Genomic DNA, 21,432 nt, shown 5'->3' on the forward strand with positions numbered 1-21,432 from the left:
ACCACACTAAGACTGTTGCGGGTGTGGCTGAGATTGTGGAAGAGAAGACAAGACCGAACCGTTAAAGGGAAGATTGCATTGCTTGTTATCGACAGGATCCTGGAGAACAGGGCTTGGAAAATTACCGCAGAAAGATCCCGATTCAGAAGAAATTTGGAACTTTTCATTGCCATATTACTGATAGGACTGTTCAAAGGACTTGTGAGAACTATATTTGTTGCATCTGATAATTAATATGTAATCTTAAAAATAAATTTAGCAGTTAGGGGACAGTGATCATTGCACAATAAGATTTAGGCTGATTATGGAAAAGGACAAAGTGCAATCCAGGGTAAGAATAATTAACTGGGGGAAGGCCAAATTCATTGGGAATGGAGCTAGGGAGAATAAATTGGAGTCAGAAGCTGGCGGGAAAACCAATGGATGAACAATGGGCTACCTTCAAAGAAGAAATGATTCAGGCACAGTCGAGGTATGTTCCGTCAAAGGGGAAAAGTAGGGTAAACAAATCCAGAGCTCCCTGGATGACAGAACAGGTAGTAGAGGTAAAGATTAAGATAAAGAAGAAGAAGGTTGTTTATGACAGATGCCAGGTAGAAAATATTATTGAGAACCAGGCTGAAAATAGAAGGGCCAGAGGGTAAATGAAAAAGCAAATATGAGAAGCAAAGAGAGAGCATGAAAAGAGACTGGCAGTGAGCATTAAAGGAAATCCTAGTTTTCTATAGGCATATAAATAGTAAAAGGGTGGTAAAAGGAGGAATGGGCTGAATAGAGACCAAAAAGGGGATTTACACATGGAGACAGAGGGCACAGCTGAGGTATTAAATAAATAGTTTGCATCTGTTTTTACAAAGGAAGAAGATGCAACCCAGGCAATGTTGAAAGAGGAGGTGAATCAGACATTAGAGGGGTTTTAATTCGATAAAGAGGAAGTATTAGATCGACTGTCTGGACTGAAAGTGGATAAAGTACCAGGAGCAGCTGAGATGCATCCAAGGATATTGAGGGAAGTGAAGGTGGAAATCATAAAGGCTCTGACCATGGTCACGAGGACAAATACACGTTAATTAAGGAAAGCCAGCATGGATTTCTTAAGGGAAAATCATATTTAACTAACTTACTGGAATTTCTTGCGCAGTTAATAGAGAGGGTTGATGAGGGCAATGTTGATGTGATGCCTACCTTTCTAAAGGTATTTGATACAGTGCCACACAACAGACTTGTGATCAAACTTGTAGCTCATGGAATAAAAGGGACAGTAGCAACATGGATACAAAATTGGCTGATTGACAGGAAACAGAGTAGTGGTTAATGGATGTTTTTCGGGCTGGAGGAGGGTTTGTAGTGGAGTTCCGCAGGGATCAGTGTTAGGACCCTTGCTTTTCCTCATTTATATTAATGAGCTGACCTTGGTGTACAGGGCACAATTTCAAAGTTTGCAGATGGTACAAAACTTGGAAGCATTGTGAACTGTGAGGAGGAAAGTGTAAAACATCAAAAGGACATAGACAAGTTGGTGGAATGGGCAGACAGGTGGCAGTTGAAGTTCCATGCAGAGAAATGTGAAGTGATTCATTTTGGTTGGACCAGACAATATAGAATAAAGGGTACAATTCTAAAGTGGGTGCATGAGCAGAGGGACCTGGGTGTCTATGTGCATATGTCATTGAAGGTGCCAGGACAGGTTGAGAGAGCATTTAATAAAGTATCCTGGGGTTTATTAACAGGCGCATAGAGTACAAGAGGCAGGAGATTATGTTGAACTTGTATAAGACACTGGTTCAGCCTCAGCTGGAGTATTGAACAAAGAACAAAGAACAGTACAGCACAGGAACAGGCCATTTGGCCCTCCAAGCCTGCGCCGATCTTGATGCCTGCCTAAACTAAGACCTTCCACAATTCCGGGGACCGTATCCCTCTATTCCCATCCTATTCATGTATTTGGCAAGATGCCTCTTAAACGACGCTATTGTACCTGCTTCCACCACCTCCCACGGCAGCAAGTTCCAGGCACTCACCACCCTCTGTGGAAAGAACTTGCCTCGCACATCCCCTCTAAACTTTGCCCCTCTCACCTTAAACCTATGTCCCCTCGTAACTGACCCTTCCACCCTGGGAAAAAGCTTCTGACTATCCACTCTGTCTATGCCACTCATAACTTTGTAAACCTCCATCATGTCACCCCTCCACCTCCATCATTCCAGTGAAAACAATCCAAGTTTATCCAACCTCTCCTCATAGCTAATGCCTTCCAGACCAGGCAACATCCTGGTAAACCTCTTCTGTACCCTCTCCAAAGCCTCCACGTCCTTCTGGTAGTGTGGCGACCAGAATTGCACGCAATATTCTAAGTGTGGCCTAACTAAAGGTCTGTACAGCTGCAGCATGACTTGCCAATTTTTATACTCCATGCCCCGACCAATGAAGGCAAGCATGCCGTATGCCTTCTTGACTACCTTATCCACCTGCGTGGCCACTTTCAGTGACCTGTGGACCTGTACGCCCAGATCTCTCTGCCTGTCAATACTCCTTAGGGTTCTGCCATTTACTGTATACCTCCCACCTGCATTAGACCTTCCAAAATGCATTATCTCACATTTGTCTGGATTAAACTCCATCTGCCATTTCTCCGCCCAAGTCTCCAACCGATCTATATCCTGCTGTATCCTCTGACAATCCTCATCACTATCCACAACTCCACCAACCTTTGTGTTGTCCACAAACTTACTAATCAGACCAGCTACATTTTCCTCCAAATCATTTATATATACTACAAAGAGCAAAGGTCCCAGCATTGATCCCTGTGGAACACCATTGGTCACAGCCCTCCATTCAGAAAAGCACCCTTCCACTGATACCCTCTGTCTTCTATGACCGAGCCAGTTCTGTATCCATCTTGCCAGCTCACCTCTGATCCCGTGTGACTTCACCTTTTGTCCCAGTCTGCCATGAGGGACCTTGTCAAAGGCTTTGCTGAAGTCCATATAGATAAAATCCACTGCCCTTCCTTCATCAATCATCTTCGTCACTTCCTCAAAAAACTCAATCAAATTAGTGAGACACTACCTCACCTTCACAAAACCATGTTACCTCTTGCTAATAAGTTTGTTTGTTTCCAAATGGGAGTAAATCCTGTCCCGAAGAATCCTTTCTCATAATTTCCCGACCACTGACGTAAGGCTCACTGGCCTATAATTTCCTGTATTATCCTTGCTACCCTTCTTAAACAAAGGAACAACATTGGCTATTCTCCAGTCCTCTGGGACCTCACCTGTAGCCAATGAGGATGCAAAGATTTCTGTCAAGGCCCCAGCAATTTCTTCCCTTGCCTCCCTCAGTATTCCGGGGTAGATCCCATCAGGCCCTGGGGACTTATCTACCTTAATGCTTTGCAAGACACCCAACACCTCCTCCTTTTTGAGGATGAGATGACTGAGACTATCTACACTACCTTCCCTAGGCTCATCATCCACCAAGTCCTTCTCCTTGGTGAATACTGATGCAAAGTACTCATTTAGTACCTCGCCCATTTCCTCTGGCTCCACACAGATTCCCTTCTCTGTCCTTGAGTGGGCCAACTCTTTCCCTGGTTACCCTCTTGCTCTTTATATATGTATCATAAGCCTTGGGATTCTCCATCATCCTGTTTGCCAATGACTTTTCATGACCCCTTTTAGCCCTCCTGACTCCTTGCTTAAGTTCCTTCCTACTGTCTTTATATTCCTCAAGGGATTCATCTTTTCCTAACCTTCCAGCCCTTACAAAAGCTTCCTTTTTCTTTTTGACTAGGCTCACAATATCTCGCGTTATCCAAGGTTCCTGAAACTTGCCAAACTTATCCTTCTTCCTCACAGGAACATTCCGGTCCTGGATTCTAATCAACTGACATTTAAAAGACTCCCACATGTCAGATGTTGATTTACCTTCAAACAGCCGCCCCCAATCTAAATTCTTCAGTTCCTGCCTAATATTGTTATAATTAGCCTTTCCCCAATTTAGCACCTTCACCCGAAGACTACTCTTATCCTTATCCACAAGTACCTTAAAACTTATGGAATTATGGTCACTGTTCCAGAAATGAGCCCCGACTGGAACTTCCACCACCTGGCCGGGCTCATTCCCCAATACCAGGTCCAGTATGGCCCCATCCCTAGTTGGAGTATCTACATATTGTTTCAAGAAACCCTCCTGGATGCTCCTTACAAATTCTGCCCCAGCCAAGCCCCTAGCACTAAGTGAGTCCCAGTCAATATAGGGGAAGTTAAAATCACCCACAACTACAACCCTGTTACCTTTACATCTTTCCAAAATCTGTCTACATATCTGCTCCTCTACCTCCCACTGGCTGTTGGGAGGCCTGTAGTAAACCCCCAACATCGTGACTGCACCCTCCTATTCCTGAGCTCCACCCAGATTGCCTCGCTGCATGACCCCTCCGAGGTGTCCTTCCGCAGTACAGCTGTGATATTCTCCTTAACCAGTAATGCAACTCCCCCACCCCTTTTACATCCCCCTCTATCCCGCCTGAAGCTTCTAAAGCCTGGAACATTTAGCTGCCAATCCTGTCCTTCCCTCAACCAAGTCTCTGTAATAGCAACAACATCATATTTCCATGTATTAATCCAAGCTCTAAGTTCATCTGCCTTACCTGTTATACTTCTCGCATTGAAACAAATGCACTTCAGACCACCAGTCCCGCTGTGCTCAGCAACATCTCCCTGCTTGCTCTTCCTCTTAGTCTTACTGACCTTATTTACTAGTTCGCCCTCATTTATTTCACTTGCTGATCTACTGCTCTGGTTCCCACCCCCCTGCCACAACTAGTTTAAACCCTCCCGAGTGAGGCTAGCAAACCTCGCAGCCAGGATATTTGTGCCCCTCCAGTTTAGATGCAACCCGTCCTTCTTGTACAGGTCCCATCTGTCCCGGAAGAGATCCCTATGATCCAGATATCTGAAACCCTCCCTCCTACACCAGCTGTTCAGCCACGTGTTTAGCTGCACTATGTTCCTATTTCTAGCCTCACTGGCACGTGGCACTGAGAGTAATCCCGAGATTACAACCCTCGAGGTCCTGTCTTTTAACTTGCTACTCACTCCCTAAACTCCCCCTGCAGGACCTCATCACTCTTCCTGCCTGTGTCATTGTTACCGATGTGTACCACAACCTCTGGCTGTTCACCTTCCCCCTTCAGAATGCCCCCTGTCTGTTCAGAGACATCCTTGACCCTGGCACCAGGGAGGCAACATACCTTCCTGGAGTCTCTTTCACATCCACAGAAGCGCCTATCTGTGCCCCTGACTATAGAGTCCCCTATAACTATTGCTCTTCTGCACTTTGTCCCTCCCTGCTGAACAACAGTGCCAGCCGTGGTGCCACTGTTCTGGCTGCTGCAGTTTTCCTCTGATAGGCCATCACCCCCAACAGTATCCTAAACAGTATACTTGTTAGAGAGGGGGATAGCCACAGGGGATTCCTGCACTGACTGCCTGCCCCTTCTAGCGGTCACCCATCTATCTGCCTGCACCTTGGGTGTAACCACTTCTCTAAAACTCCTGTCTATGACGCTTTCCGCCACCTGCATGCTCCTAAGTGCATCCAGTTGCCGCTCCAACTGATCCATGCGGTCTGTGAGGAGCTGTAACTGGGTACACTTCCTGCAGATGTAGTTGTCCGGAACGCTGGAAGTGTCACGGACCTTCCACTTCTCACAGGTGAAGCACTTCACCCCTCTAACTGACATTTATAGCACTAATTAATAAATTAATTTGAAATTAATAAATACTTATTAAATCCTTACTAAATTGTTATAATAACAAGCCAAAAGACTTGCAGGTTGATAGGTAAATTGGCCATTATAAATTGTCACTAGTGTAGGTAGGTGGTAGGGAAATATAGGGACAAGTGGGGATGTTTGGTAGGAATATGGGATTAGCGTAGGATTAGTATAAATGTGTGGTTGATGTTCGGCACTGGCTCGGTGGGCCGAAGGGCCTGTTTCAGTGCTGTATCTCTAATCTAAAAATCTAATCTAATCTATATGGTCCCTAGTGCTAGATTCCTATTATAAATATTAAATGCTATCTAAATACGGTAATCTCCTTCCTCTGGTTTAGTTACTCTACTTATTAATTAGTTAATTAGGGTTTTAATCAATTTTTATCAATGTTTTATATTCAAATTCAGTGAAAAAATATTCCCTACCAGCCAATCAGGTCGTAGCTTTCTGTGATGTCATTTTCAGTTATTTTTACCAGAGGTAAGTGTTTTATACTTACCGGTCCGGAAATCCGCCCTCCAAGTCTTCTCCCAGTCATCTGTGCTCTTTGAAATCTCTCAGCTCCCCTCACTCTGAGGACAGGGAGGAAATGAAAGGAGCTCCTCGCTCCCTCCTTACCAAACTTCCTCAGTTACCAAACTTCTACTGTAGCACTCTATTACAACCCAAGTCAGCATTCCAGTACTAACAAAGTCAAAACTGTAAGTTGGCTCACTTTTATACTGACTCACTCGAGCCCTCTGAAAACTGGTTTAAGCCAGTTATCTAATTAACAAGGTGCAGCTGCAAGCAGAGCCTGAGTGAACCCTGTTTAAAGCTGGTCTAAAACTCACCTTCTCCAACCCTAATGGCAACTGTTAAGTTAATCTGCTAAATAAAAGACAGATTAGATTTAACATAAAATTAACCCTTAATTATCCTCAGTTACCAAACTTCCACTGTAGCAGTCTATTGCAACCCAAGTCAGCACTCCAGTTCTGGGCACCACACTTTAGGTAAGACTTGAGGGCATTGGAGAGAGTACAGAAACGATTCACGAGAATGGTTCCAGGGATGAGGAATTTCAGTTATGAAGATAGATTGGAGAAGTTGGCACTGTTTTCCTTGGAGAAGAGAAGGCTGAGAGGCGATTTGATAGAGGTATCGAAATCATGAGTGGTCTGGACTGAGTAGATAGAGATAAAGTGTTCCCACTCGTGAAAGGATCGAGAACCAGATTTACAGTATTTGGTAAGAGAAGCAAAAGTGACATGAGGAAAATCTTTTTCACACAGCAAGTGTTTAAGGTCTGGAATGCGCTGCCTGAGAACATGGTGGAAGCAGGTTCAATTGAAGCATTCAAAAGGGAATTCGACAGTTAGATAAAAATGAAGAAGGTGCAGGGGAATAGAACTGAGGGAATTGCTCTTTTGGAGAGCCAGTGCAGACACAATGGGCTGAATGGTGTCCTTCTGCAGTGTAACGAATCTGTGACTTTGTGATAAATATTTCAACCATGATTTAACTCTTAGAAAATGTTTAATCTATGTTGGTTTTGGTTTGAGTATTAAAATAATTTTTTTTAAGTGAAATTGTGTCCGTTTGGTTTTTCTTTCCTAAATTGGGGTCAATTGATGGATTTGATCCTTTTGGTTTGTTGGTGATCTCCACGGGGATCATAACAAACTGGAGTCTTGTCCAGGATGTAATGTATAACTGGGCTAGGGAATGGATAGACTGGAATTTCCCAGAGCTAAAGCAAAGAAGATTTCACCTTTACTTTGTCTGTGATCAGTGTGAAATTAACATGAGTACTATTGATGTTCAAAACTTTGTCCAGAGAGAAGATCTGACTCTCAGTGCCTTGAAACAATTGGCAAAAGATCATTTGAAGATTGTAGCTGGGATTGTTGGGGAAATATTAAAACCAGAGACTCAGAAAGCAGACATAATCCAAGAATTGGTTCCTCTCTTCTTTCCTAAATTGGTGTCAGTCAGTGGATTCGAATCTTTTGTTTTACATGGTGATCTCCATGGGGATGATAAAATCTATCACTATCATCCTGACAGTTCACAATACTTCCAGTTTTTTATTATTTACAAATTTTGAAATTGTGCCATGCACACCCAAATCTATATCATTAATCTAGGTCAAGATAAACAGTGATCCTAATACTGCCCCCCTGGGGAACCCCACTATATACCTTCCTCCAGTCCCAATACAACTGTTTGCCACCAGAACCATTAATATGCTCTTTGCCATTGTCCTATGACAAGAAGCATCTTGACAAATACATGAACAGGATGGGAATAGAGGGATACGTACCCTGGGAGTGCAGAAGGTTTTAGTTTAGACAGGCATCAAGATCGGCGCAGGCTTGGAGGGCCGAAGGGCCTGTTCCTGTGCTGTACTGTTCTTTGTTCTTTGACATCTTTGTTATTTAATCTCTCCTCTGCCCTCTGCCCTCTGCCCTAACACATACTTTCCCTTTAGTTCTGTTCTCTCCCCCCCCCCCCCCCCCCCCCTCACCAACATGCTTCCCTTGGTTAAAACCCAATTCTTTTTAACCTTTGCCAGTTCTGATCAAAGGTCACAGACCTGAAATGTTAACTCTGCTTCTCTCTCCACAGATACTGCCAGACCTGCTGAGTATTTCCAGCATTTTCTATGTTTGTTTCAGATTTTCAGCATCTGCAGTATTTTGCTTTTAATTTATTTGCCACTATTCTGTTTCCTGTCATTCAGCCAACTTCGTATCCATGTTTCCACTGTCCCTTTCATTCCATGGGATTCAACTCTGTTGACAAGTCTGTTATTGTGACACTTTTATCAAACACCTTTTGGAAGTCCATTTTCACCACATCAATCACATTCCCCTCAACAACTCTCTCAAGCATGTTGAGCAGAGCCTAGTGATCAACTCCATCCATGTGGAAAATTCTTTGATGGAACTGAAGCATGACTTGTCTAACAATATGTTCTGGACAGATCAGGTGATTACTAAACTCACTCAGTCCACAATGACACATTGGACAGTGGGTATCTGTGCTGTACTGAACCAGGTCAATGAACTGAGTCAAGATGCATTGAGACAGAAAGTAGTTTATTGAAACCCATTGAAAAGCAATGTTGAAACAGAAAGTGACACTGCAGAATGTGCAGCTGTACTGATCCAGGACTGAATCCACTGTATATTCTGAACTCAATCCCACTGTGTGCTCAGTCAGCTCCTAATAAAAATGTGCCTCTACTGAGATGAAGCATTGACCTGATGGGGATCACATGATCATCCAAAATCCTCATAGTCCCCAAAGCAGGGGTGTCCCAGTAGAAAATGAAGATCCAAAGTCAGGCTGCCCCCACTCCTAATTCAGAGAGAGCTAAGCATCACATGTGAAAGTCCAAGAGAATCTCCAGAAGGTGTTAGAAAGATCTCTGGAACAAGGACTGGAATAGAGGAGGCATCAGAAATAGGGATTGAAGGAGGGGGCAGAGGAACATGGATCTGTTCAATCCACTGAGATCACAAGGGGACATTCCAGGAGATGGGGGTCTCTGAGAGGGGCTTTGGTCTGGAGCTGAATCAATCTTCCCCAATGTCCATGGGATGGAAGCGGCCTCTCTCTGTCCCACAAGATACCGAGTGTGTCATTACCACAAACAACAAGATGATCATTTACAATTCTCGCTTTCTTTACTTCATGAGACTTTATGTCTAAATTCTATCCGTGCTGCCTCCTTAAGAGGGGATACTTGTGGAGCTGTCTTTGGAGCCAGTGTCCTTTCCTGCTTTATTAAAAACAGAGCCCATCTCCGTGTGAGCCGTGGGAATGCGGGTTAATGTTGAGGAGGCGGTGGAGCTGGGACTGTGTCTCAGGCTGATTGGCAAACTCATTTACTGCAGCTTAAACAGAGCTGTCAGAAAAAGGGGCATTGTGTTCAGTAACCTTACTCACCTGGGAGGTTTCACTTGTTAACATGGAGATATTCTGTATTCTAGCTTTGTTATTTGTTACAATCTGTTCTGCTCAGCCGCCCTCTCTCTTTCTGCCCGCTGATAAATGTTGGATATCTCCCAAATTCCGGCAAGAGTGTGGATTTGCGGGAATTGCAGGCAGTGAGTGTGTGCGGAGAGGTTGTTGCTTTGATGTTGGGAGCCGGGATGTGCCGCCGTGTTTCTATTCACTGGACAATCTGCCAGGTGGGTGTATTCTCACTCCGTCTATATTCCAGAGCAGTTATTTCCAGGGTCAGCTGTAGTTGGGATTGTCTTGGATAATCCTTTCATTTTCCTTGGATTCAATTCAGTGGATATTTCAAACCTGTCTGAGTGAAACTGATTGTGGGATGAAGACCATCTCCTCCAGTAGTTTATCTTCATCCCAATCAAACTCCCCAAGGAGAATCCCGGGAATATTAACTGTCAGGATTTAACACTGAGTCCTGATAATATTGGACAGGTTTAGGGTTTGGTTTTAAGCAGAGTTTTGAAGTGAAGGAGGGGAGAGGATTCCATTTAAATTTGAGACAGATGGAAACCCGCCTGTCAATGGCAGGAGAGAATTCCCTGATGTTCAAGGGGCTGGCGTGGAAGGAAAATGGATTTGGGGAATGTGGAGGTGTTAGATATGGTGAGAGGTTTTTTTTAACCCTGAGGTTGCGATTTTAAATTTATTTCTCGACTGGCCTGGGAGCTGTTATGAGTTGGAATGTCGGGTAAAGATTGAACTGGGTTTGGTGTGTATTAAGATCGAGGCGAGAGTTTTACTAGATTGGGTTTCATTTGTTGTGACGATCATTTTTTTTTCATATTCCCCATGGGATGTGGGTGTCACTGGCTTGGTTAGCATTTATTGTCTGTTTCTAATTGCCCTTGAGAAGGTGGTGGTGAACTGCCTTCTTGAACTGTTGCAGTCCATGTGAGGTAGGTAAACCCACAGTGCTGTTAGCAAGGGAGTTCTAGGATTTTGAGCAAATGACAATAAAAGAATGATCTAGTTTTAAGTCAGAATAGTGAATGTGGAGGGGAACTTGCAGGTGCTGTTCCCATGGGACTGCTGCACTTGTCCTTCTAAATGGTAGAAGTTGAGGGTTTGGAAGGTGCTGTCTGGAGGAGACTTTGTGTTGTTGTACATCTTGTAGATGGTACACACTGCTGCCACTGTCAGTGGTGGAAGGAGTGCCAATCAAGCTGCTTTCTCCTGGATGATGTCTCGCTTTGAGTATTGTTGGAGCTACACCCATCCAGGCAAGTGGAGAGTATTCCAACACACTCCTGACTTGTGCCTTGTAAATGGTGGACAGGCTTTGGGGAGTCAGGAGGTGAGTTAATCGCTGCAGGATTCCGAGCCTCTGACCTGCTCTAGTAGCCACGGTATTTATATGGCTACTTCAGTTCAGTTTATTTTCAATAGCTTTAAGAAAAAAACAGGATGTTAATAGTTGTGGGTTTAGTGATGGGAATGCCATTGAATGTCAAGGGGTGATGGTTATTGCATAGCACTTGTGTGGCATACATTTTACTTTCAATGATGAAATTGGAAAATAATTACAGTACAGGAGGCCATTCAATCCATCAGGTCCTTACTGGTTCACTAGGAATAATTCAGCTCTTGTTTCCCCAGAAACCCTGCATGTAGTCTCTAAATAATTATCCAATAGCCTTTGAAAGCTCTGATTAAATCTGTCTCCACTACTCGGGCAGTACATTCCAGATCCTAACCACTCGCTGTGTCAGTTTTCCCTCCTGTCACCTCTGCTTCTACCAATCTCCTTCAATCTGTGCCCTCTGGTTCTCCACCCTTGTGCCAATGGGAACAGTTTCTCTCTATCTAATTGGTCTAGGCCCCTCATGTTCCCCACCTATCAAATCTCTCCTCCTGGGGAAGCTGGGACTGTATTCCTTGTTCTATCCACAGAGCTGAAGTCCCAGTCCCTCATCCCTGGAAGCATTCTCAGAAACATGTTCTGCTGAGATTGGGACAACAACTAAACGCCTTTCATTGCCTGTCTTGCAGTTTGCACCAAGGATGGGCGGGTCCTGATCGCCATCTCCAAGGATTTGACGCTGCCTCCTGTAAACCTGACAACGGTGCATCTGAAGGATGGACACGGAGCTGAGTGCAGTCCCACCGTGGCCTCTGTAGACACTGTGCTCTTTGAGTTCGCACTTACTGAGTGTGGCACTAGCCAGCGGGTATGTATTGTGGCTTGGCTGTCCCATCAATGGGTGTCAGTCAGTACTGATGGTCTTGTGTCTCTTGTAGCTGGACGGGGTGGACGTAGTGTATGAAACGGATGTGTTGGCTCAGTTTGAGATCTTGGATGGTGCTTTGGGATCGGTGAGCCGGGACAGCCCCTTCAGGTGAGAATGGGAGCACATTGAGCGGCTAGAGGTGGTGAGGAGCTGAATTGTGCAGCCGTGTCCCTTCTCTTGCAGGCTCCATGTCCAGTGCAGTTACAAGGGAAGCCAGGAGTCTGAATTGCAGCTGAAGCCCCGAGTTTACACCCTTTCTCCGCCACTGCCAGCCACCGAGACCGGGATCCTGCTTCTGGAGCTGAGAATAGCGAGAGGTAGCGAGTGCTCTCTGATGGCTAGTGTCCAACTTCTCTCTCTCTCTCTCTCTCTCTGTCTCTGCACATTGTGACCATCCTGCATCTTTCTCTTTTCAGATGCTGCCTACCGGAGCTGGTACGTGGCCAGTGACTACCCGATCCTGAGTGTGCTCCGGGAGCCCGTGTTTGTGGAGGTTCGTGTCCTGAACCGGAACGACCCATCCCTTGTGCTGGTGCTCAATGAGTGCTGGGCGAGCCCTACTGCCGAGCCCTATTCCCAGCTTCAATGGAAGCTCCTGGTGAACAGGTGAGGGGGTGGGGGAGGCAATGAAGATTCAGCAAAGCAATGAGGTGTTAGCAAGTGGTTTCCCTGTTCCTCTGCATTGTATTCTAGTCTCATCTTTGATCACTAGTTGACAGCAATGCTATCATTCTTTCTGTTCCAGGTGCCCCTTTACTGGTGACAACTACAAAAGCCGCCTCCTCCCGCTAGACGCTGCTTCCCATTTGCGTTTCCCAACTCATCATAAGCGCTTTGTAGTCAGCACTTTCACTTTCTGGGAGCGAGTTACAGGCCGGCCTCTGAGCGGGGAGGTGAGTCTCCTTCAGTCATTCTGGCTGACTTGGTTGAGCTTGTTACTGAGTGAGCTCCCTGTTCTATCTATCGTTTTGAATGGAGAAGCATTCCTCTCCTCCTGCTTCCTTGGAGCTGTGGCACTCACCATACCGCACTGTCTCTTTGCAGGTTTACTTCCACTGCAGTGCTGAGGTTTGCTCCCCTTCCAGCCGAGAGAACTGCACAGCTTCCTGCAGCCCCCGTAAGTACCTGGGATGTGAGTAGAAAGTGAACCCTGATGGGGAGTGTGTGGGAGATCTGAACACTGGGCCCAGAAGTGTCAGCAATCCTGCAGCTCTGAACTGCTCAATGTTTTCCCCCAAGTCCCATTGTGTGCAAGTTTCCATCAGGAAGTGGCAGTCAGTGTGAGCACAAGAAAGCAGGGAGATGCAGACCAAGCATGTTGTGATCCCTCAGCCAGGATAATGTGAGCAGGAATGTTGGTTCATTGTTCCTCACTCCTCACCTGCAGAGTGGAATCTAATTGGTCCAGGTGCTCTCTGCTCCAAATCTCATCTGGTCAGGAATGGGTTTTACCTTGTCCGGGACATTGAACTGGCACCTAATTCTCATTCTGTCACCAGGTATTCCAGATGTAATGAAAGTATTTTCAGGATGGAGGACACTCCTATAAACTGGTGATATTAGATCACGGAGTCCACACTGACCATTCTACAAGCTGCTTGGTTGTAGCAGGTTCATTAGAATATAGGAAAATCAGTTTTAGTCAGGCAGCCATATTTAACTCGTGCTCCTTATCACTGATACTTTGTGCTGGAGGTTTTTGCATCCAAACATGAATCTGTAAATACAGAAGAGGAGGCCTTTCCACAGAATTGATTTGTCAACTCTTTGAAGCTACCAAATAATTACATTCCTCTGCTCTATCCCTGTAGCTCTAACAAGTTTATTTTCAAGTAATTCCATCCAATTTACTTTGAAACTTGCATGTGGTGGAAGCAGAGATTATCAAGTTTGAGCTTGAACATCTGATTCAGGCAATTACTGAACCTTGAACTCTTCCTTCCCCCAGAGAGACGAAGAAGCACCAATGACCAGTCTGGGACCTTGGTGACCACTGGACCCATCATTTTCCTGGAAGATGGGGAGAGATTGTCTGCAGGGATCCAGCAGGAAGAGAAAGGTAAAGGAGGAACTTCCTCCAGTGTGTAGTGATGCAGTAACTGGTGCCCCTCTAACCCTGGCTTCTCTCCACAGATGCTGCTGTGGATTCCCCCTCCCATGTTCTTCCTGGAGTAGCAGTTGGGGTGGCTCTGCTCTCTGTGGTCCTGTTGGTTGGGACTGTTGCTGTGTGGAAAATGGATGTAGGTCACAGGGTGGGTTCTGATTGCAGATCAATGGAACTGTAGATCTGTCTGGATAATAAATTCCTGTTTATAGATGAAGTCTTGGTCTCCATCTGTTAAATTATTCAATGGCAGTTGTAATTTATAATCTAGTTTCAGCTGTAAATTATGTTTTCCCCCTCCACAGCCACAGAAGGAGGTATAAACATCACTGGGTTTGGAGTAAGATGAGGTTGCACAATGATATTAGTTGTATCTAACTGATACTGGGCTTTAGTCTCATATCTCCAGTCTTGCCTCTTCCATGAAGGAATCATTTCCACCAGTTCAAGCCTGGTAAGTGAGCTGTACCACCCATGCCCAGTTAACAGGACTGGTCCCTGGATTCCCTATAAACATTTTATCGCTCTCTCTCTACATGGAACTGATATATTGAGTATTAGTCTAGACCATGTGCTTGGTTTTACTGGGCTACTGGTATACAATAATATACCTGGGTACTTCAGGAGGTGGGAGTGCTATCTGAGGACAAGTGCCAGCATTCCATTTATTTGGACCAAGCCAGGATGTCTCCATCCCAAGCTCTGAAGATGGGGAAACAGCAAGTCAGGTTGCTTGAAATTCCACTTAATGGGAGATTAGTGAAACTGACTGGAGCCTGGCAGTGCTGCAGGATTCCCTTGTTTCACTAGTCTGGGTGATTGTAATTTGTGACCAGCAATGCTATCCTAAAAATATCTTTAGCAGTTTGGGCTGTTGCTGAGCAGCAGTGGAAGCTGAATACTGAGTCTGAGCAGTTGTTGGGAATTGTCAAATACAGATTGATTACAGACCCATTACAAAGCATGAAGGAGGGTCAGCATTAGGATATTCAGGATGGAGACTGTGGCTGCTCATCCTTGTGTAGTGTCAGCTGAATGAAGCTCTACTCCACTCTATTCAGTGGAATGACACTGCTCTGTTACAACAGCTCAGTGCTAATTCAATACACATGTCTGGGCAATCCTTTAGAAGGGGATTTTTGCTGCTGATATTGAGCATGCAGTTTCAGAAGGCTTGGGAGAAACTCTCCTGAAAATGACAGTAAAGTAAGACAATATCAGATTAAAATCAATAACTACTTGTTTTTTGTGGTGTAAGTATTCTTTGTATAACCTCTGGATCTATTGCTGACCAGCTTGTGTCCTCTGGTTCTGATCTATTCTACCAATGGTTAGTTCTGTAACTACACTCCAGACCCTCACTTTAACACCTTGATCAAATCACCTCTGAATCTCCTTTACGAGAACAGCACTAGCTTCTCCAATATATCAACATAATTGAAGTTCCTCACTAGATTCCAGTGTATTTTTTTGTTTGCACCCTCTAAATCCCTCCTCTCCTAATCTTAAGTATGGTGTCCTGTGAAATTTTGGACACCAGTTGAGGCCAAAGCAATGTTTTAGAAAGTTTCACCAACTTGCTTTTCTACTGCAAGGCTTCTCTTTACAAAGTCCTAATTACCATCTGCTTTATTAACCACTTTCTCAACCTTCACTGCCACATGCAATGGTTTGTGTGCATTTACCCCCAGGTCCCTCTGCTCCTTTTTTAATTCAGTCATGGGATGTGGACATTGCTGGCTGGGTTAGCATTTATTGTCCATCTCTCTGTAATTGCTCTTGAACTGAGTCACTTGTGTTATAACTGAGGTGGGAGGAGTGTATTGTTGGTTCTAATTCCACTTCTCCACCAGTAACAAATTTAAATGTTGACCACATTGGCAAGTGAGGGAAAAAGTGTTTATTCCAGAAGAAAACAAATCAGCCAGGTTTCATTAAACAGAATTGTTTACTGGTTAACATTCAGTTTGTAATGAAGTAAAGCACAATTACAGTTTGAAATATTAAAGCTCCTTTTTGCCTTCACCCCTCACTCTGACCATTGGCCTCCTTTGGCACCAATGATTCTAATCAGCCCATCCTGTCTATACCAGCTCTCCAAGAGCAATTAACTCCATTCCATTTCTCCTGCCTTCTCCCATAAACCCTACACACTCCTCCTGCTCAACAGTCTAATTCCATTTTGACTGCTTCAATTACATGTGCCTCCACCACTCCGTCATTGCATTCAAGACATTAACCACTTGCTGCATGAAGTATTTCCTCAGTCACTTTTGCTTCTCTTAAATACTTGAGATCTGTCCCATCTTCTCAACCCTTTCACAAGTGGGAACAGTTTCTCTCTACTGTCTAGACCCTTGATTTTTACATCCTGTCAATTCTCCTCCACCTTCTCCAAGGAAAACAGACCTAACTTCAATCTGTCTTTCTCTTTTAAAATCCAGTTCCTCATCCTGGAACCTTTCTTGTGAATCTCTTGTACTCCCTCCAATGTCATCTTGTCTTTAAGTGTGGCACCCAAAATGGGTCACAATACTCTAGCTGAGGCAGCACTAGTGTCTTGTAAGATTTCAACAAAACTTCCTTGCTCTTGTACTCAATGCCCCTATTAATCAAGTATCCAGTACTTTTGGTTTTATTAACCATTCTCTCAACCTGTCTAGTCACCTTCAATGACTTGTGCACATATACACCCAGGTCTCTTCCCCTTTAGAATTGTACCCTTTGTTTTGTTTCTCTGTTCTTCCTACCAAAATGAATCCCTTCACATTTAATCTGCATTGAACTTCATCTGCCATCTATCTGCCCTTTCTACCAACATGCCTATCCTTTCAAAGTTCTAAACTCTCCTCTCCATTCACAATGCTTCCAAGTTTCATATCTGTCAACTCTGAAATTGTGCCCTGTACACCAAGGTCTCGGTCACTTATATCAGAAAAGCAAGGGTCTCAACACTGATTCCTGGGGGAACTCTACTACAAACCTTCCTCTATCTCCAAATAATCCATTAACAACTTTGTCCTGTCACTCAGCCCATTTCATATCCATTACTACTGTCCCTTTTTTATCCCATGAGTTTTAACCTTGCTCAAGACTGGCACTATTAAACCCCTTTCTGGAAGTCTGCACACATCAACCTTCTGTTACCTCTTCCAAAAAAGACTCCATGTTTGTGATTTTTACATTGAACCTTTGCTGGTTTCCTTTAACACAATTAGTCCATGTGACTAATTTTGTCCCAAGTTCCCCACTGAAGTTAAACTGACCTGTAGTTGCTGGGCTTCTAGTTCCACCTTTTTAGAACAAGGGTGGAACATTTATAATTCTCCAGTCCTCTGGCACCAAGTTTAAGGAAGACTGAATTAAGGCCAGTACCTCCATGATTCCCTCCCCCACCCCTCACAACCCTCTGTCCCTCTATCTTGGATAAATCTCTCCTGGTGCTTTATCTACTGAGTGCAGACAGCCTATCTAATATGTCCATCAATTTTAAACCTAGTGTCTGAATTATCTCCTTGCACCATTGCCTGGGTTGCACCTCCTGAGTAAAGTGAAATGTAAGGTATTTATTTAATACCTCAGTGATGCCCTCTGCCTCCATGTGTAAATCCTCTTTATGGTCCATAATCAGCCCCATCTTTTTCCTATGTCTATAGAAAACTGATTCCATTTTTAGCTGCCAGTCTCTTCATACTCATTGCTGTTTATTTCTTTTTCACTTTCCCCTCTGGACTGCCTGCACAGCCTGATTCTCCACAGTATTTTCTACATGGCATCTATCATAAGTGCACTTTTTTCTTTTAATCTCTACCTCTTTGGTCATCCAGGGAGCTCTGGAATTGTTTGCCCGACCTCTTTTACCCTTCAGGAACATACCTTGACTGGGCCTCAGCTTTCTCTCTTTCAAGGTAGTCCATTGTTCAGCTACTGACTTTTTCTTTTCCTGCCTATCTTTGACTCCAATTTATTCACCCCAGCTCTGTTCTTGCCCCATTGAAACTGACCCTCACCAGTTAATTATTCTTACTCTGGATTATTTTGTCCTTTTTCCATCGTCAGCCTAAACCTCCAGATACAATGATCACTGTCTCCTAAATGCTCTCCTGATATTTGATCCACTTGGATCACTTCATTCCCATGAACCATTTCTAGCTGTGTCTCCTTTCTCATTGGCTGAGCAACATACTGCTGTAAATATTTTCCTGAACATTCTCTCTAGGAACTCTTGCCCCTCACTGCCTTTTACTCGACCACTATTTCTTTGAATAAAGTTTCCTCCTACTATAACTAACCTATAATTTTAGCATCTCCCTCATTTTGTTCCATGTTTATACCACTAGCTGGTGGCCTGTAGACAACACTGAGCAATGTAACTGTTCCTTTAGCTCTAACTGAATTGATTCTGTCCTTGACCCCTCTGGGCCGAAGGAGCAACCTGTCCATCTTGTACAAGTCCCACCTACCCCAGAACCAGTCCCAATGCATCAGAAATCTGATGCCCTCTCTCCTCCACCACTTCTCCAGCCACATGTTCAATCACTCAATTCTCCTGTTCCTGTACTCTTGTGGGACTAGGAGTAATCCTGAAATTACTGCTTTTGAACTCCTGCATTTTAATCATGCTGGCTTCCTAAAATCTGCTTTCGGGCCTTGTCCCCCTTGTCTTATTTCCCCCACCTTTTGGTGCCAACATGGACCACAACCTCTGGCTGTTCACCCTCCCCCAGAAGAATCTCCTGTAGCCACTGTGCCTCTCTACTCACACCAAGCAGGGAACACTCCATCCTGGAGTTACATCTATAAGCTGCAGAAATGCCTCTGTTCCCCTAACTAATGAATCCCCTTTCACTACTCTTCCTCCCCCTCCTGTGCAGCTAAACTAGCTGTGGTTCCATAAACTTGGCTCTGACTGCACTCCTGATTAAGCAATGCCCTCATTATCCAAAATGGAAAGCCAATTGCCTTGGGTCTCCTGCACTACCCAGATAGTTCTTAGACTGACATCACCCATTCACTGCCTGCATGCTCCTCACTTGCAGTGACCATCGTTCTCTGCCTCACTGAACCACAATGACTCCAGCCACCACTCATCCTGAAACCCAGAGCTCAAGCTTGTGCAGCCAGTGACACTTCCTGCAGATGTCTGTCCAGGATGCATATGCTGTACATTCCACTTGGCTGAGCTGACCTGACATAACTTTAACTTTCCAGACTATTTATTCTAAGTAGAATAGCTTGCCAGTTACTTGCCATCTCACTCCTTCCACTGCACTGTAGTAAATAAAGGAACACCTCCCTTCACTAAACTCTCCATTCACCAAACTCTTCACATTATTTGTTTGAATCTGCACTCTATTTGCAGGCTGCACCCAGACCTCTGTACTTTTGAAGCTGAAACTGCAGCAACCAGGTGGGACTAGTTAGCTACTCTACTGGACTGCTACTCTGCAGTAGAGTGTATTGATCCTTGCTTAAGGCTGGAAGATACTTGCTTTACTTTCTTAAATCTGATCTGCAGATCACTTCAGTAAGATATTGGCACTTGAATATCCCTGTATTTCACCCTGTAACAGGCATTATACTAACACTCCATCCCCTCGTTGAAATCTTCAGCTCTTGGCATGTTTGTCTGCCCATTTCTTCGTTGTTTGGGAAGCTTTATGGTGTTCCTGAACAACTTTGCAAGCTCATGAGCTGTTCCCAGAATACAGATACATCGAGCACAAAAGATTCATCCCTCTGTTCTTCAAAAAAAAATTAGTTTGAGAGGACCTGGTGTATTATATCAATTAAATAATTGTACCAGTTTAGTCCTTTTGACTCATTAGGTGAATCCCTGCTGGTCAACAAAAATTCTAGCCCTTTATCCCAATCATGGGGATATTTGTGACAGTATGCCTTGATCATTGTTTTGAGGGTCTGATGGTACCTTTCTAAAGCTCTGTCTGTGGGTGGTTTGGTGAAGGCTTTAACTTATACCTAAATTACCCATAACACCTGAGAAATCTGACATAAAATGGGACCTTTGAATTTCAGTCAGATCAAATCAGTAATCTATAATCTAGTGAACTGGGTTAATATTTCTACCACTACCTTAGCAGAAATAGTTCTCCAGGGAATGGCTTCTGGGAACCAAGTAGCTGTATCCATGATGGGGAGTATATATTGGTGTCCCACTTGCTTTCAGTAAAGGTCCTCCAATCTACCAACACCTAAATGATTCTGAACAACTGGTATGGGAATTGGAGGTGTTAGTTTTCCCACAATCTGGCACTGTTTTATATTCATTCCTGGGATGTGGGGTCACTATCTAGGCCAGCATTTATTTCACATCCCTAATTGTTCTTGAAGGTGGTGGTGAGCTGCCCTCTTGAACTGTTACCATACAAGGCACATGGACTGTATGTTTTACAAAACTCACCACTTCCTTGGAAAGACGTGGCCAGTAAATGATTTTTATACACAATCCCCATAACCCCCACAAGAGGAATTTCATGCATTATCTTCAATAGTTTCCACCAATACTTCAGAGGTACCACTATCAACTACCATCTGTTCTTCATCCACAGGTCTGAAGAGGTTGCCACTTCATCAGAATCTCATTTTTAATATAGTGACCTTCTGGAATGCCCTTTTGTATCAGCTTCTATTAGGGCTGAGCAAGCTAATCCAGAGTTAGTGATAGAGAAGACTTGCTGAATAGGGATTTGGATAGTCCAAATGAAATAAAGTTTGTTATTCAACTGGTGCTAATTTTACCTCTGACAATGAAACTGGTTTAGCCATTACTCAGGTTACTACATATGAAGGAAATTCCTGGAATCTTTTTTTCCTGTAACTGTTCTGTCTCTTTAACTTCACTTGGTTTTTCCAGTGACTACTGGAGAAGCTACTGCCTTTTGCTCCAGTCAGATCATTCCCCAGGAATAGATCAGATCAGTCTACTGGCAAACTATGGACAACTCTTAGAATTACCATTCCAGGCATTTGGTCACACCAAGTGCACCCAATAAAAAGGTACAGGTGTATATGTAACTCCCTGTCAATGTCATTCACTAAATCCTTGGAATTTAGTGCATTCTCTGGTGGAAATCTTGTGCCTTTTCCCCCAGAATAACTGTTTAGTTGGCTCCTGTATTCCTAAGTATAACTGTTTATCATCCTCACTTGAGGGATAAGAAGTTGCTTTTCCTTTTTGACAAGAATTCCCTAAACTCTTCGGAATCACATTCACAAACCCTGCACACAGTGGTTTTTGTATTTAGCCTTACAGCTGCAGTCAGTGCTGTAGCCTTGTGGACCTCACTTCC

General features: G+C 44.1%; 1 protein-coding gene across 1 annotated transcript; it reads left to right on the forward strand.

Annotated features, from left to right (window-relative positions):
* Positions 1 to 371: 371 nt before the first annotated feature.
* LOC137381159 (zona pellucida sperm-binding protein 4-like) lies at positions 372 to 21,135 on the forward strand. Its single transcript, XM_068053546.1, has 16 exons — positions 372 to 593; positions 1,424 to 1,583; positions 6,190 to 6,262; positions 7,349 to 7,413; positions 9,763 to 9,963; positions 11,780 to 11,958; positions 12,029 to 12,126; positions 12,202 to 12,335; positions 12,435 to 12,624; positions 12,764 to 12,911; positions 13,063 to 13,135; positions 13,967 to 14,077; positions 14,152 to 14,270; positions 15,418 to 15,452; positions 17,950 to 18,030; positions 20,997 to 21,135. Exons 1-16 carry the CDS (start codon positions 372 to 374, stop codon positions 21,133 to 21,135), a joined length of 2,028 nt encoding a protein of 675 aa, XP_067909647.1.
* The last annotated feature ends 297 nt before the right edge of the window (positions 21,136 to 21,432 follow it).

Source organism: Heterodontus francisci, chromosome 2 (assembly GCF_036365525.1).
Source record: "Heterodontus francisci isolate sHetFra1 chromosome 2, sHetFra1.hap1, whole genome shotgun sequence".
NCBI classification, from domain to species: Eukaryota; Metazoa; Chordata; class Chondrichthyes; order Heterodontiformes; family Heterodontidae; genus Heterodontus; species Heterodontus francisci.

What these genes read in the sequence shown, in the direction of transcription:
- LOC137381159 (XM_068053546.1), top strand. Translation starts at nt 372, where the DNA reads ATGGAGCTAGGGAGAATAAATTGGAGTCAGAAGCTGGCGGGAAAACCA. An exon ending in TGATGGATTTGATCCTTTTG is followed by an intron (nt 7,414 to 9,762) that starts GTTTGTTGGTGA and finishes TCTGTATTCTAG; the next exon opens with CTTTGTTATTTGTTACAATC. An exon ending in AAATGGATGTAGGTCACAGG is followed by an intron (nt 14,271 to 15,417) that starts GTGGGTTCTGAT and finishes ATTGCTGACCAG; the next exon opens with CTTGTGTCCTCTGGTTCTGA.